Genomic DNA, 17,233 nt, shown 5'->3' with positions numbered 1-17,233 from the left:
TGAAGACAACGAATTACTTGTATTGGAATGTTTGCGAGTTTAATATTTTACAAGCATGATGACTTTATTTAAAAATATTTAATCTTCATTAGTTGCTGAACGACGGGGAAAAGTTCAGCTACAGAGACCGAAATTAAAACATTATTTATGTGTCGATCGCGTTAAAAAACAACCTATTTTACGTGGATTGCTCTGTTGGTAATCTGTCTTAGAATTAAGAAGAAATTTTATGTATTTAAACTGTAATTAGTTTTTGTTTTTTTTCTAGTCTCTCATAGTTCTCTAAAGAACTGCCTGATGACTGTTTTATTTTTTATTGTTTGTTTTTAATTGTATCTATGGGTGAGACTTTAATGAAATGAATTGAATTGAATTGAATTGAATTGACTTGAATTGGTAATCTGTCCTGGACCTGACTACTTACGCCATAATTATCTCACTGCGCCTTTAACCAGTTAATGCCTACCCTGTATCTTCGATTTTTGAACCAGGGAGACTTTTTTATGTTACACACCTTTTCGATCAGTATTAGTCTAAACAGTATTAGTATCACAGTAAAATTGATTCCCCGTAAAAGTGACGTTATGACTCCATTACAGAAAATCTAATTATTTCGTCAACTACCTACGCACAGAAGGTTAGTGATAGATAGCTTTCATTCGTGGCTCTCTTCGCCATTTTCTACAAATGTTGCATGTTAACGTCCATGAAACTCTGTGCTATGAGAAAATGGGGAGATTAAGTGAGTGAACGAATAGCAATTTTGGCAGATTTATGGCCCATTGTGGCGGTAGTTGAGTGGATATTAGTTATTTAGAGTTAGAAATGGAGCAGATAATTAAATAAAAATGCCTAGCAACCCGACCTTTCTGTCACACACTCATTTATTATTAATAACACCGTTGTTATAATTATTACCATCATCTTATTTCTTTCATTCATTCTTTCCGAATTTATACATTTATTAATTTTGGAATAACGCATTAACAAAACATCGGGATTGTTTTTACGCTCAGTTTAACAAACAAATTGCTCTCATAAAGGAGGTATTAAGTACATCAATATTAAAATGACCACCAATTAAAAACGTTTCGGTCAAAGCCCTTCTGTCGTATTTTTATTATTATTATTATTATTGTATATAATTGGTGTTTGATGAAAATAAAAATGGCTAAAAGCAAAAATATATCAAAGGCCTCGTTCGATATTTCAAGGTGTCTTAACTCAGTATAATTGGTCTAGGGATGCCACCATCCCAGGATCAATGATCGCTACAGGGAGAGCGTCATTGCTTTTCTCTAAACTATATTATGATATTTATGATATTTACACGTTTAATGAAAAGAACTTCAGCCTAAAGCTGGTCTTAACATCTAGTGTTGATCTACGTGAACTTTGATCCGGGATGCATCAAGTGGCAATCCATTTAATTAGGAAATTAAGGCTGTTTGAAAACAAGTAATAAATGTCTAATATTTCACACAGACTGTCGTTTTGTTTCGGTGAACTACAACCGAAAGCTCTAATTCGGTTCTAAGCAGATGGAATTTTTCGGCCTTAAAGTTTTAAACCACCTTTTGAGGTAAGACCCTTTGTGACACCGACCCCAAGAGGTGACCTGCGGGAGGGAAATAATTATCAGACTTTGGTCGTTTTTATTATGGAGACGTACCATATTCAGTGTATATGTCCAAATAATCTTGATAAAACATCTGCTGTGAGCCTTTTCAACTACGTGTAAAAGTATGTTTATCATAAATATTTATGAATATATCAAATAGCTATGTGACGTGAGTTACGAAAGGAATCATGTTGTTTGCTGAAATCATATTAGCCGATCGTCCATTGGCGATCACTTCATTGCAGATAACTTTGTAAAAATACAGCCGTGTAAACTTATCCAAGGTATAACAGCAGCAATGGGCTTATTCACACAGCTTGGTACTCTTTTTGGATCTGGTTTGGCATTGTTCAAATTGCTTGAATCATTAATTGCTCCGCGACTACCGATTGCCTAACACGCTGTAAAACCCGGAAAGGCCGGGATAGTCCTTACTTTATCTGGTCCTTTGCTGACACCATGTTGTATATTTTCAGTTTGAATTATTTCACACTTGAACGTGCGATCCGCAGTGACATGAATTAACAGAAATCCCGCAATATCTTTTTTATGTAATTCTGAACTTGTATGGAAAGTATCGACCTTCCCGCTCATCAACATTGCTATCATTGTTGTAAAGTTAAAGGATAACGTTTTCATTAATCACAGTTTAACAGAATCACAGCAATTGAATGAAAGCTGTAAGGTTATTATGTGCAAGTATAATGTATTTTTGAATTAAGGAAGAGTCGTATGAGGTTTTGGTGGACTGGTTAGTTTCACAATCCAAAAGATATCATCTTTGAAGTTGATAACAGCCGTAAGCTGGACTTCCTGATCTCTCCAAATATGATGTATAGTAATTGAAATATTATTATAAATATATCATTTTAGACGTTACGAACTAGTCCTTAAGAAGGTTGCATAATAAGGAAATGTTAAATAAAATGGATAAGCTGAATGGAAAACCAACCAGTTCTAAGACAGATGTAAGCGTTTAGTGATTCGTGTGAACGGGACGAATGGTTCTGGAATGTCAGGTACGGTATATTTCTGTTGATTGAGCAGCATTCACTTTCGTGTTTATTGTGAATACATGAAATTAGGGCTGATCAATACGTATTTAATTGACTCTGGCAGTGTGTTTCTAGCATTGCTCTATAAGTAAGATCTGGTGTAGAGTTCATATCACATAGCGTCAGCGTTATTTATGTTCCTGAAAAAGAGAAACGGGCGGGGTAGTTAAGAGTATAGGTGGAGTTCAGCGTTAAAAAGGGGAACTAGGAGGAAACGGAGGACGGTCAAGGTTTGTGGACTGACACGAAGATAAGGAAGAGAACTTTTGAGACGGGAAGTTGTAGATCGCAGCCAAACAAGGATCGTTTGAACGAGATATCCAAACCGCCTGAAACGTAAGTTTTTTGTCAGAGATTAGAGATACGTTCCTTCCCAATGTTATTTCAACTTACCGTATTGCCCATTAACTGCATACCTAAGGACAAAGGTACCCCCCATCCCCCTCCCACCCTCCAGTGTGTCCAGGAGAAAATCACTAGCACGTCCTCCACCATCTGTCAGCATTTTTCACGTATCTTTTGCTAGCGATGCTTGAAATCAGGAAATATCATCTTAGGAATTATTTTCACTTGTTCACACAGTGCTCGAGTCGTTAGATTATTTAAGCTAGACTTAAAGCATCTGCTGCCCACTACATGTACATGTATGTATTAATATCAGTGCATAGACAGAGAGCTTCAGTTTGGGCCTTAATAAGGTATCGGGCTTGTCGTAGCCCTCGCCTGCTCAATCGGCATCTTATGGTAATATTCCATTTTAAAAATTAAAAAAACTTTGGATTAAGAGACGCGTGTGTTTTCTCGTCTAATTTTCCGACAAATGCCAGATACAGTAAATTAAAATTGAATTTACACACTGCAGAATTGGAGTAGTGGTAGCACAGGGTGTAGTTTCGTCAGTTGAAATATCACGGGAAATTAAATTACAGGATTATGAAAACGTCATATGGGGCGGTTTTCGTGCGTGTACTTACATCAATATGGCCACCTTCAAATTGGTTTTTTAACAAAAAGAAAGAAAGAATGAGATTAATAAGTTAAGCGTTTTATTTTTTAAATCAAAAAGGAGGCACTCGATTTCAAACTTTTGAATCCCTCTGTGATTCAACCCGCCAAACTTGCCTGTATTAACTCCTGCCTGACTTGACAACAGCAGAACAGTATGGCGGGGTATTTACTTTTCCTTTAGAATCCAAATATTGTCTCTTTACAACGAAGGTCCCCTCATGAATAATGGAGGAATAATTTATAAATTGTAATTTGTTTAATTGTTTGATAAATGACCATAAGAGGTGCTTCACAAACAACACAAGATTGATTTTATGTAATTTGTAAACTTGTAAAACGATCTTTCTGCATGATATATAATTAGCCCCCTTTTTGCACAAAGCGGTACATTTAACTGTACCGGTCCATCTTCTTGAACTTGTTGACATCAGGTTCTTTAATTTGAAAGTTTTAATCATTTTTAAAGCTCTGACTTCGGAAAGATAGGCAGCTTTGAGGTATATGTAGACATAGGAAATATAACTTTGAGACAGTTTTAAACTTGAACAGTATATATTGAAATGCCTTTCTTTTACCTTGAGATTCACAGATTGTTTGATATTATAAATAGCGGTACCTGTAGGCCTATTCACATAAGCATATCCTTGTTGAACAGGAAGCCACAGATGCATGCTGATACTGTGCATTAGTTTCCAATAATCTGAAACTTAAATTGCTGCTTTTTATAAATTTACGGAAAATGATACTAAAGCGTGTTTGCTTAAAACCATTTTGAATATTCTCAATCCGTTTACCTTCGCTTTAATTTCAGTAGTGGAGAATGGGTTCCATAAAGACGCATCAGGACAAAGTAACGGAGATTTTCCACTGCGATTCTAATGCATATTTGGGGAAAAACGGTCACAGCTTCCCAGCATGTGTAAGGAAAGCACTTAACGATGCCATGATCCAAAGATGCACTGTGTTGAACTCTCTGACATTTGAAACCTGGCTCGACGCCATAATCTCTGACAACGGTGACTTTGTCGAGAATATACTATCTGCTGTGACGCCAGAGGAAAAGAATTATTTAATTAATAGCAGTTTTGGATTTGAGTCTGAGGAACGGACAAATTTGACAAAATTCTGCAGTGAATTTCGCCTGCCAATGTTCATTGCCGTCGGGAGTGGTTCGAGCAGATGTCTCGATATTCTCCTCCAACACGGCGCATGCGTAGAGCAACATGACGACGGGCGTAACATCATGCACGCATTGGTTTGGGCTGCGCACATCTGGCCAAACCAGGAAAAGAAATGCCATGAGATATTTTACTTCTTACAAAAAACCATCCCTAAGGACATCTTCACATCTCTTCTGCTTCAAGAAGACAACTTACGGTTACGTCCGGTGGAGCTTGCAGCCGCATTGGGTGTGCTTCCACTTATCCAGGCCATATTTTCTGTGGACGGCATTTACAGACACGTGAGAAAAAGCCACGGTCTTCGCAAACTCGTATATTACGATGTAACCGAATATCACTTCTCAAATTCATCCGACAAAGAACGATTTTATAAATCACCTTTGCTAATGCTAGCATTTTTGAAGCCTGCTGTCTTGGGAAGACCCACAACGCCCATGATCTTGTCCTCTTCTGCCATGGACACTTGGATAGAAGCCAGCTTAAAGAATATGACGATACCGATAGTTATTTCCGGCTTGATGCGGGTTTTCTACGCCGTGATTTTCTGCTTTACTGTAATGGCGACATTTCACGAAATTACGCAATCCCAGACGAGACGTCTTGCAGCAGCTGCATCCAACACCACGTCACCTTTAGCCGCCGCTGCCACCAATGCGACGTGCAGCGCCGCCCAATCGATCGCAATTTCAGGCGAGATTGAAAACAAATCATTCGTTTTCGGCTGCCAAATGTTTGTATCCATCACCTGCTTAATCGCGATCCTGAACGAAATCCTCACCACAGTTACCGTCCATTGTTTGTCGTGGAAGCCAAAGTATAAATTCGCCAGATTGATGATGTCGGACAGTAAAACTATAGTGTCTGCAAACATTTATCGCATATTTAGTTTTCTCCATGCTGTCTTGGTCCTTTTGGCCTTGCCATTGTCGGGTCACGTGGTAGAGAGCCTAAATGAACCTCCAATGATCATCCTCGCGCTTATTTACTTGACTTTCTCCTTTGCCTGCATCCTTAATGTGTGGTTTGTCCTATACATCGTCCAACTAGCCCCCAGGATTGGCTACTTTGTGGTTGTGTTTCAGAAAATGATGCTGGACATGAGCAGATTCAGTGTCATATTCATCTTGGTGATAATCCAGTTCGCCTTCGTTTTCTACGCTCTCCTCGCCGAGACCTGCAACAACGATTTCCCGGACTTCATCTGGTCCTTTTACTCCACTTTCAAAATCATGCTGAACACCATCAACGTGACGGGGTACGTGGAACAGACAGATCCACGCGTGCTAGCCCTCGCGGTACAACATCTCCTCTACGTCTTCACAATAGCCATCCTCCTCCTGAACTTTCTCATCGGGATCATGACCAGCTCAGTCTCCATACTGCACGAGAACCGGCAAGTGATCTCGGTGCTGCAGAAAATTTCTGTCGTCACCGAATTTGAGAGGGTGTTTCACTTTTATCCGGCCTGCATGAAGAGATGGTGGACAATTGGGTTTGTGCGGGAAGAAGACAAGGTGTACCTTCCTGTTTGGGAGAATAAACCCGATGGAGAATTATTTGAATGATGAGACAACGGATATTCATCTTGCGTTGACGTTTGATTTTTTATTCCCCAACAAGGGCATTTCTTCAGGAACATTTTATCGCTTTAGCTGCACTGCCTGTTTTATCTGGGATTCACTTTTGACTTGCTTTTGAGCAAGAGACGAACTGGAATTCATGTCTTTGTTTCCTTATTTACATTATACATTTAGGACGAAATGTGTAGTATTTATATTCTTTATACGTATTTATATTGTCGTTCAGTTTTTGTACCGCTCTCTCTCGTGATAAGTTTATGCTCGCGATGTGTGGATGCTAATTTAACACTATAGGTGTACCTGTACCAATAATTCTTACGCAATTGTCTCCATCTTTTTTTTTCATAAGGTGAAGACCATTGAATTAAGTGATGATGGAATAACTTCATTGTTTCACATCCCATTGTAAGGCCCCAATGCCAATTTCGGAACTGCATTAACATAAAAGATAAAACTTCTCTTGGTAAAATATATTTCAACTACCTTTAATGATAGATACCAAAATGAGGATTTACGGTCTTGTAAACACTTGTCACTATTAAATCAATTATCTAAGTGGTTCAATTGCTCTGATGAGATAAAAGCCACCGGACAATTACGTTTAATAGATTTGTTTATGGTTTGGAGGAATGATTGGTCGTCAGGGGGCTTTTAATGCTAAAACGGATACCATCTCAATTAAGGACACAAAGGGGAATCAGTTTGCAAATAAATCAAAAGGTGTGTACTCCGTGAATCCGTAGTTTAAAATCTCTGATATCAATTAAGGTCGACCAGTTTTGCACTTTCTCGAGTTAACAGGTCGATTCAACTGGCTTGCCAACAGAAACGACTATCAATGCGCCACATGTGCATATTAAGGGCACTTCCAAACCGAGTTGAACCGGGGACTAACAGATCCGCGGGTGAAATATGGCTGAATCACTTTAAAGCTCGTCGCATAATCCCCTAATAGATACTGAATAGATACGGGGATTACGCGGTAAGCTTATAAGTGGGACGACCATATTTGATCTACAGATCTGTTAGTTCGCGGATCAACTTTGGTTGTGAATGCAGCCTAAGGCTGGGTTCCCATGCCCAGATCGATCCATCTGGATCGGCCTCCCCGAGGAGTCGCCCTAATTTGCTATCAACTAACCGGCTTAAATGTCTGTCACACCGAATCAGCTAGGGGGTAACGATAGTTACACACTAACAGCTTTACTAGGCGTGACAGACATTTAAGCCAGTTAAGTTGATATCGATTTAGTGAGACTCCCCAGAGAGGTAGATCGATCTAAATTTCTGTGGGTATGGTCCCTAAGGCTTGCTTTAAAACCACCTGATTTGACCTGCCATATTGCCATATGGTGCCGTTATAATAAGTGCAAAGACTCTTAGTATTAATAAGTTATCATGTGTGACATACAGAGTAAATGATGACTTATAGGCAAGGCATTAGTTATTCAAGAAAAGAAACTATTACTCAATTAAATAATTGATGACTCAAAGGTAAGGGCTCGAGACATTTTTTTTTCATGATCATTTATTAGAAATTTATATATCTCAAAGAGGAAACGCTCACATAGAAAATGAAACGTTTGCACATTGAAGAGCTTACTGAAAAAATAAATTCTTGCTTCTCAGGAATTACACGGTTGTCTTTTGATTTTTTAAAAATTTATCTTTGGTGGACAATCTTTTAAATTCTTGGAGTTTACAGCATATTGAAATAATATCCAATAAACATGTTTTGCTGCCATTACACAGCATTTCAAGTTTAAGTCCGATAAATACTTTGAGTCAATGGAAAACACAATGATGGAAATGGCTAATGCCTAATAAACTATGACGTTATGTATGTCTGGCATGTATTCCATCAATGTCATTGAGTGCAATACATTGGTCGATAGAATGACAATCTGAATTTTGAAAGGCGCCTTCAACATACGGGTATTGCACTCATCCTTTTATATGTCACTAGTATGCAATTTGGAAATTTTAAAACGCCTTCGTTTACCATAAACACCATGTTTGCCTGAGCAATAGAAGTTATTACCATGACTTTTCCTTTTCGCTGATCTGACACTCAAACCGTTGTCTATAAGCATTTTATTCAATGTCTATATCAAAAATAAATTAAGTGTGCTTTGGTAAGTTTCTTAAATTCAGTACCTGCTAATGCTGTGGACGCCATAGCAATCACAACAATATGTTTTTTTTTAATATATCATTTCTCAAATATAAATATATGACGTTTGCTGACGAAAAGTAATTTCAAGTCCAGGGGCGAATCAAGGATAATTTGAATGGGGAGTTCGCAGATGCGAAGCCGATCCCCCCCACCCCCCACCCACTTGGCGTGGGGTTCGGGACCCGCTGAAGTGAACCCCAAATTTTTGGTATTTTAGAGGGCGAACGGTGCCCTTTGGTACGGTTTAGAACTATGGTACAGCTATTCAAAATTCTAATTTCAAGAGGGGACCAGAAATCAAAGGGGGGGGGGGGGTCAGCCCCCCCCGCCCCCCTCTAAATCGGCCACTGAATTCTATCTGATCTATACGCATTCCATGCAATGTCTTTGTCGAAAAAAAAAAAAAACTAAGGTTTCCGCAGAATAATAATAGAACGATTTGAAATAGAAATATTTTAGAACTTTGTCAAATTTCTAGAACCTGGTGGCAGAAACTGAAGTGGACGCCACACTGGTCTCGGAGGCCGAGTGCTGGAGCCCACCCGGCTCACCACTATGCGAGGGATCTGAAAAAAAATGCAGACGGCAAAATAAACGATGGGATCTGTGAAATATTTGGAAGAAATTTTCTAAAGAAGTAGACCGTAAAAATAAAATGGTGGTCTGTCGCAGTTTTGCACATTTTTAGATATTCAATAGAGTGCCATCACTTAGGCCTAAAACATGTACATATATGTTCAGAAATTCCCCTCCACCGATTATGGATTCGCAAAACTGTATGACTCGTACAATTTGAAAAGTATTTGCAGAAACTTATATGAACATTTAACACATATATATTCTGACTATATCGAATGCATTCATACGGGTCCCATACATTTGGGTTAATGCACACGCAAACACGCACGCGCACAGACACAGGTCAGATATGCAATAATTGCAAGCACCAGCATGCGTTTATGACACACTGTCACTGGTATTGATGTTTTCATTCAACATGTATGCAGTGTATATGATCACCACACGTAGTGATAACACTTGGTTTTAGGCATAGGCCGACACGGTGCTTCTACTAATATAATTGTGCTTTACATATATGTAGTGTTCTTGGCATGCCTTTTTTATTTTTCATGCAAGATCTCGTGCCGTTCAAACCATATATACACATATGTATGTGTAAATACATTTTATTCCATGCATGCAGAGCTATCAACCCGTTTAGTGATATTCATTCTACCTGTTTTAAAGGTCTTTGTCCGTATGGAGTTGGTCTGAAAACTGGCAAGATGGGGAGGAAATGTTTTAATGTTTAGAAAAAAATCTTTGTCGTCTATGAAAACATTTCAAGGTATGCACTAAATGTGATAAAGTACATTGGCATTTTAAACAAAATTTGAGCCTTGATCAATTATTGTTTAGGAAATTGTATGCAAAGAAAGCGTAAACTGTAACATACGCAATTAGTTGAAGCGCAACTTTCTCCATTTTAATTAAAGTATCACATAAGCTTATTAGGTAAGTCGAAACCCGTATTATTTGAGAGTATGTTATATTCTTATATTCTACTCTTCTGCTTTCTCAATTTTTCACGTAAGTTTTGTACCCTTTTTCAAAGAGCAATGCTTTTTACTTGCTCTGACAGTATAATCTCTACCCAAATCGGCTTCATTGTTCTCCAGTATTGATGAAGCCATCATAGTAATTTAACCGATGAAAATGACAGATAAAATTCATTATTTATTTACTGGACAAAGTAGTTACCGCCAGCTACACTTATAAATGACATTTGGGTCGGGGGTGGAACATCGTTTCTTACCCCGTCTCCCCTCTTAATAAGCTTAATCCATCAGTGTTTGATCATGACCGATCTATCGCTTCATTCAATAACCCAGAACAAATGCAGTGAGAGGAAATCGACAGCCAAAATTGACGAGCAGAAGGCGCCCACGCCATGTTTATTTTCATGCACTGACATATATATTTAAGTGAAGGGAGACTAAATTAGGTGCAGCAACACTGTCAGCGTTCATGAGTCACGTGTGAAATAATACCTTTCCTGGGAAATCGCACGTGTTTTCGACTTGCTCTCATTATGATGAATTACAACAGGCAACAAGACGGACGACCCGTAACCGTCGTCCAAGGTAAATCAATAAGATGAATTAGAAAAATATCAACCACATCTGATCTGTCATGCACAATTTATGGGGGCATTGATATAAAAGTTTGTATTTGATTGAGAGATAATACTACGTGTGTTATAAATATATAATTTTATTACACTAAGTACTGCAAATTGCTTCACGCCTGGGCAGATCTTTTTATTCAGTTTAACTCTGTTTTCAATTTTTGTCATTGGGAATCAAAACGATTTACAATATATGAAAGGCCCGCGTATGTAAAGGCGATGAATTAGGCCTACTAGCGCGCAAGGATTATCATGGTGTTTTGGGCGTTTTTCTTTCACAGTGTTTTGGAAGGCCAAACATCGTTATGTCGTGCTACAAATCACGACATTTACCTTGTTTCTTTTAAATCGCCTATCTTCCTTCCAATCTAACCCATAACACAACACGTTCTTGCTAAAATCCAGACCTTTACCTGGAAGTGGAATCACTGGTCCGTGACAGAGTCTCCCCCTGGCGGCCCTGGGGTCCATGGTCAACATGGTCGGGTTGAGCTGACTCATGTATGAGCTGTTGGTGGAGCCAGATATACCGCTCTCTGGACGTCCTGCAATGTGAAATGATCATAGGTATTAATACCTTATTGGTGGAGGCTCGTAATGGCGGTGGTCGTTGTGGGGAGGGGCGTGTGTGTTAGGGTGATTTAGAGCTGGGACAAAAGGGCCAGCCCTTGGCAAATTGAAAAGTTTGCAGCAACAAGTTTGCAGGTGTTTGTAAGAAAAAAAAATAGGCCTATTGCTGCTAATTTGCAGCAATATTGTAGCAAAATATCCTGCAAATTTGGGGGTGGGGGGGGGGTGGTGGTGACCCTGCGTTTCAAATATCAACCTATTGGAAACTAAAATGCCCCAACATTAAGCCTTTGCCGTTACGTTACGTTACACTATCAGTGTAGGTTAGTTATTTCTGGAAATATCTGGAACTCGGAGAAGGAATAAGTTGGCTCACGTGTAAACCGATGGTAAATTACAGAGATAACAACTGTTCATTTTGGCCAAATAAAAAAAAAAAGGATTTTCCTGGGGTAAATGAAAAATTTCCCATACTTACCAATGGGTAATGAGTCCATCCCACATTCAAAGTTGGTCTTTGTTTTTTCTAAAAAGTTGGTTTTCTGTAATACTCTCTTATTACAGAGATTATTAAAGAGTGTAGCCATCTATGGAGGTCACGTGACGTGATGGCAAGCACAAATTCCAGAATAATTGCGTTAACCACTGTTTTTGGTGTTTAAATGGAATTAATTATATTTCTATCAGCTGTTTACAATGTATTTATTGTGAAACGTGAAATATTGATATCTTACGAACAGTTGTTACATGTATCCCTTTAACTGCGCTGATATATAGGAGTAGCTAGGGTGGGGCACTGGTGTTGGAGACATTGTTAAACTGTAATGTATAACATTTATATAAAAACATACACTAGACAAGACACATAACATTTATATAAAAACGTGAACCGGATAAGGCACAAAATCAATATATGGTTCTTTACTTTGTGTAGGGACTAGTGTAGGCGCCATTTTCTTTTTCATTTTCTTCTTCTTGTGGTCTGCCTCTATCTCTGCTTTAGTTCTGGGTATTCTGCAGTCCATGCAGCAACAGCATAGGACAACTTTTGAAAAATAAAGAAGAAAAATTAATGATAAAATATAAATAAGACACCCTTCTCTGCTGTGAACATTCACGCCACCCAAAAATAAGAACATTCAAAAGGGACTCATTCACGCCGATACATAGGTAAAGTGAGAAAGTAACAACGCAACATTTAATTTTTTTACTTACCGCCCACCACACGATCGGGTTTTGTTATCAGAAAAACCTTTTAAGTATTCGTTTAAAGACAACGCTTTATATCTCTTTGGTTAGGCGAAACTATACAGTGTATTGAAGAATGCGTAAGTGTGTGTCCGGTCTCGCGCACGTGTGTGAGTGCGTATGAGTGCATGGTGACGTGATTTATGTCTTAATGCTGGTCGTTGGAGATTGCGGGGGGCCTAAATCACGTCACCACGTTGAAGAACTAGGGGGGTTGAAGAACTAGTTAAAAGACAACAGAAACCACGAAGCTGATGAAATACGAAATCAGAAAGGAGCGGTGAGCGGTTCAAGAACGTAGTTCATTGTGAATCTAAACAGGCAATGAGAACGTGCCATCAAGGAAACCGCCTATATACTAACTGAGTGCCAGTAATCCTGCTAAAACGATGGCCACTATGTGCCACAGTCGGAATCCAAAGACGATCGTCTCCGATGTTATGGGGAGGCTATTCCGGACTCGAACCTCGGCAGTAGTTGTTACATCCATATCGTACACGTCTTGCTAGTATTGGAAACGATATTTCCTGCTTTCAGGCTACCAAGCGGAAACCATTGATACCAAAGGGAAAATGGTAAATAATTCAACGCTCTGGATCAGACACTTCGTTGATATCGGTAGAATTTATGAACCATCCTTTGAAAAATCAGTGGTTGTGCAGTTAAATTTGAAGTCTTTAGAGATGCACCAGGTCGGCCTTCGCTTCTTTTCAAACTCCTTTCGCAGATCTTGTACAAATAAAACGTTTTATTTGTCCAAGTCCGGAATGAATAAAAAGCGACAATTAACATTAATCCCAAAAATTCAACTCTATCCAATCTTCTGAAGAATATCAAGAATTCAGAAAGAGGGATCTCTTTCCTGTCGACAGTCTGGTTTTCGTGCGACTGGTCGTTACTGTGCAGAAACCTCTAACAAACAATAAATTTCATTTTTTTTTGGGTGAAAACTATTGACAATCCTAGAATTATCCTAACTAGCACTTCCTCTGAAACGGTACCTGAATAATCCTCCCAGGCGTGATGGTGTTCATTTTCAATCTGTGCTCTCTTTCTCTCTCTCTCACTAATCCCCGGCCACTTTCTGCAGATTAATTAAAAATATACCACCTGCCTTGATTCCCATTCTCAAGCTAATCCCTTTGATATGTCAATTTCTGTTACAAACACATACATTACCACAACCGTGATTCACGCAAGATCGATAACTACCACGGCTTAATTGGTTTGTATACAGATTTGGCGTGGTGGAGCAAAAGGTTCGTTCAATTGTGCCTGGATGCGCCTTTGCTTCTCTGATGCAATGACGTTCTTGTTTTACGCATAGACAATTTAAAATGCAAATTGTGTGAAAATTACTAGGTATTTTAGCAGTGAAGAAAGCTTTAAAACGAATCTAGCAATTAGAATATGAGTGCAGCGTATGGCAGATAAATTTCATTAATGCTTAGGAAAATTGCGTGTCATTTGTTCTTACTATTTCAAAGGGAACCCAGGATATTCAGAAAAGAAGAAACATTTAGCAACTGAAGATCCATACAACTTCTAATCTGTAAAGGGGGAATGAAACCACAGTGCTCTTGTTTTGGAAGGGTTGCACTTAATTTCTTTCTTCATTTGCCCTCTACACTCAACCCTTGAAGCGCCTGTCTTTCGACAAACTAAGGGCAGACTAATTTTCTAACTATTACACGTGCAAATATAGTATCACAAATTCTTACATCTGTGTGAAATGTTTAATCACTATTTGATGGTTATAGTGACCGGTAGGTGTGTTGGGTCAGTTGTAGTTAGTATCAAGTACTGAAAGAGTGGTTTTGTAAACATTAAGGATGAAATAAAAAAAAAAAACTCTTGCCTCCCTCTTCTCAAAAACTCTCTCCCCCCCTCTCCAAATCCTGTTCTCAGGTGTGCTTTTTGGCAATCTTTAAAGCTGAAATTGGGTGCTTTAATGAAGTGATCCAGGCGCGTTTCCACATTTTTTATGAATGACAGGTGTGGTAGATTGATTTTCATCACATTTTGGAAAAATTGGTGACGGGTCATTTTTGGGTGATTTTGAGTGATTTTCGTAAGGTCCGGATATGGCAGTTTTCTTCAATTTTGGCCAGGTAGGGATGAAAATTTTTTTCTTCATTATAGTGACTGTTAGGTGTGCTTGGTCATTTGTAGTGAGGGTAAAGTACTGGAAGAGTAGTTATGTCATTATTAAGGAAGAAATAGAGCAAAAACTCTCTCCACCCCCCCCCCTCTCCAAATCCTGTTCTCAGGTGTGCTTTTTGGCAATCTTTAAAGCTGAAATTGGGGGCTTTAATGAAGTGATCCAGGCGCGTTTCCACATTTTTTATGAATGACAGGTGTGGTAGATTGATTTTCATCACATTTTGGAAAAATTGGTGACGGGTCATTTTTGGGTGATTTTGAGTGATTTTCGTAAGGTCCGGATATGGCAGTTTTCTTCAATTTTGGCCAGGTAGGGATGAATTTTTTTTTCTTCATTATAGTGACTGGTAGGTGTGTTTGGTCATTTGTAGTGAGTGTAAAGCCCTACTGGAAGAGTGGTTGTGTCATTATTAATGAAGAAATAGCAAAAACTCTCTCCAAATCCTGTTCTCAGGTGTGCTTTTTGGCAATCTTTAAAGCTTAAAATGGGTGCTTTAATGAAGTGATCCGAGAGCATTTCCACATTTTTTATGAATGACAGGTGTGGTAGATTGATTTTCGTCACATTTCGGAAAAATCGGAGAAGGGTTGATTCTTGGTGATTTTGAGTGATTTTCATAAAGGCTGGATATGACATTTTTTTATTCAATTTTGGCCAATGATTTTCTAGATGCCAATTGAACGTTAAAGAGCTTTTGGATCAACAACATGCATATATGATGGTATTGTTTTTAAATATCTCAAATAGGTCAACTGACATGCGCATTGGAATTAAAATAACGATAGAGTCAGGCCCTAAATTTTTAATGATAGCCCTTATATATATATAGTGGCCTACTGACAAGGCGGGTAGGTGGCCGGGTCGGTACCTTTGAATTGGTTTGATAATCCATTTATGAAAATGAAAAAATAAATTAATAATAATAATAATAATAATAATAATAATAATAATAATAATAATAATAATAATAATAGTAGTTATAAACCAAGTAGGTGGAACTATATTTTGCAAAATGTGATGTTTGAAATTCCTATACATAAAAAGTGTTGGGCCTACAGTAAGAGAGAATTCAATGATAGTGCTCTACTATACATTTACATCAAGTAACTTGGATACAGTTTGGACCCATATTATCGGCCCAAGATTTCAAAGAAAAAAAAATGGCAGTGTTTCCTACTACCTAGGCCTATCTATGGAACCTACAGGGCTGTAGCCTCCGGGGGGGCAGGGGGGGCAGCTGCCCCCCCCCTGGGATTTGAGGTGCAAAAAAAATAATCGCAAAGGTGGAAAAAAAATGCAAAGTTGGTATCAATTCTGTGAGAAAATGCACTCATGGCCACTAGACAATCATCCACCTCCCACACCCTCCCCCACCGGGGGCTTCGCCCCCTCGTGTCCGCTTACTGCCCCCCCTGGCATTTTGCTCAGGCTACGGCCCTGACCTATAATTATTAATGGACCTTGATAAAAACCCATCCAAGCGCCTCAGATCTACTGCATCTTTTTCTTTACTTTTGTAGCATTATTTTTTTTTCTATAAACTGTGTGTCTCTTGTGTGTGTGTGTGTGTGTGTGTGTGAGTGTGTGTGAGGGGAGGCGAGTTGGGTCATCACAGTTATAATTACATGCTTTTTTGTGTATAGTACATGCCTTGTTTTTGTTAGTCTATTATGCTATTTTTATGCCACTGAACCATGGACATAATAAGAGAAGGTCTTATTATGTCCATGACTGAACCAATGAATCCAGGGGCGGATTTAGGCCGTCTTCTGGGTCTTCCGGAAGACGGTCAGATTTTCAAGTTTACATTGACGGTATCTATATTTTTTTCTGTTGGAAGACGGTCAAAATTGGAGGATGGATCAACAAAGATAATTTGGAAGACTGTCAGAAAATATCTTTGGATCCGCCCCTGGAATCAATATGCGTTTTGAATACACACATGGATGTTTTTTAAATCTGAGCACCCCTATCATCATTTCAAACAGGCTGTTAGATATCTCTCCAATTTACCCACACTTAAATATCTCGAATAGATACACGATCTACTGAACGACACAAATTAATAACACCTAGATGAAAGGGCCGATTTGATAGGACTGTCAACGATCACTTGATAATTGTCAATGTAATTCTAATCCCTCGGCTCTGTAGGGGGCCGAGAGACCCACGTCGATTTCTATTAATCTTATCACGGAAGTTGCTCATTTCACAGGTCCTGTTTAGTTTGTGGTAATTTAATGTGTAACCAGTGTTAGGTATAAGCTGTATTAAGCTTGGTTAATCTGAGGTCATATTGGCACTCTGACTCTTCATTATTAGCTGTCTGGCTCACTGTTCAGGGTACTACAGGTGTGGTGAGACTCTAAAGTCTGTAAATCTACTGCAGGCGCATTAAGCAAAAAATGAGAGGTTTTTCATTCTAATTTTTATGTCAAAGAT

The 17,233-nt window shown here is 38.7% G+C and overlaps 2 protein-coding genes across 3 annotated transcripts; one reads left to right on the top strand and one right to left on the bottom strand.

Moving 5' to 3' along the window:
* The first annotated feature begins 2,202 nt into the window (after positions 1-2,202).
* LOC106165213 (uncharacterized) lies at positions 2,203-8,245 on the top strand. The gene is made up of 2 exons (XM_013543326.3): positions 2,203-3,012; positions 4,496-8,245. Exon 2 carries the CDS (start codon positions 4,505-4,507, stop codon positions 6,428-6,430), a length of 1,926 nt encoding a protein of 641 aa, XP_013398780.2. The 5' UTR covers positions 2,203-3,012; positions 4,496-4,504; the 3' UTR covers positions 6,431-8,245.
* Positions 8,246-8,946: 701 nt separating this feature from the next.
* On the bottom strand, positions 8,947-13,621 carry LOC106165215 (uncharacterized). 2 transcript variants are annotated; one of them, XM_087012466.1, is made up of 5 exons: positions 12,991-13,621; positions 12,305-12,424; positions 11,223-11,354; positions 9,859-9,899; positions 8,947-9,187 (listed from the first exon to the last, which is right to left on the bottom strand). In XM_087012466.1, the coding sequence occupies exons 1-5, from the start codon at positions 13,115-13,117 to the stop codon at positions 9,077-9,079; spliced, it is 531 nt and encodes a 176-aa protein (XP_086868592.1). In that variant the 5' UTR covers positions 13,118-13,621; the 3' UTR covers positions 8,947-9,076. The 2 variants fall into 2 exon arrangements, with proteins under 2 accessions (XP_086868592.1, XP_086868593.1); XM_087012467.1 differs by lacking the exon at positions 9,859-9,899 and having other exon boundaries at positions 8,953-9,187.
* Between the last annotated feature and the right edge of the window lie 3,612 nt (positions 13,622-17,233).

The sequence above is a fragment of the Lingula anatina genome, chromosome 5 (genome assembly GCF_051362555.1).
Source record: "Lingula anatina isolate TDL-2025a chromosome 5, LinAna3.0, whole genome shotgun sequence".
Taxonomy (NCBI): domain Eukaryota; kingdom Metazoa; phylum Brachiopoda; class Lingulata; order Lingulida; family Lingulidae; genus Lingula; species Lingula anatina.
This window is presented reverse-complemented; position numbering and strand designations above follow the sequence as displayed.

Bases quoted from the DNA above. Each gene is read 5' to 3' on its own strand.
- LOC106165213 (XM_013543326.3), top strand. From the start codon at position 4,505: ATGGGTTCCATAAAGACGCATCAGGACAAAGTAACGGAGATTTTCCAC.
- LOC106165215 (XM_087012466.1), bottom strand. From the start codon at position 13,117: ATGGATGTAACAACTACTGCCGAGGTTCGAGTCCGGAATAGCCTCCCC. The intron at 12,425-12,990 runs GTTAGTATATAG...ATTTTTCAAAAG, and splicing joins AGCAGGATTACTGGCACTCA to TTGTCCTATGCTGTTGCTGC. The intron at 11,355-12,304 runs GTAAAGAACCAT...TTCACATTGCAG, and splicing joins TACACTAGTCCCTACACAAA to GACGTCCAGAGAGCGGTATA.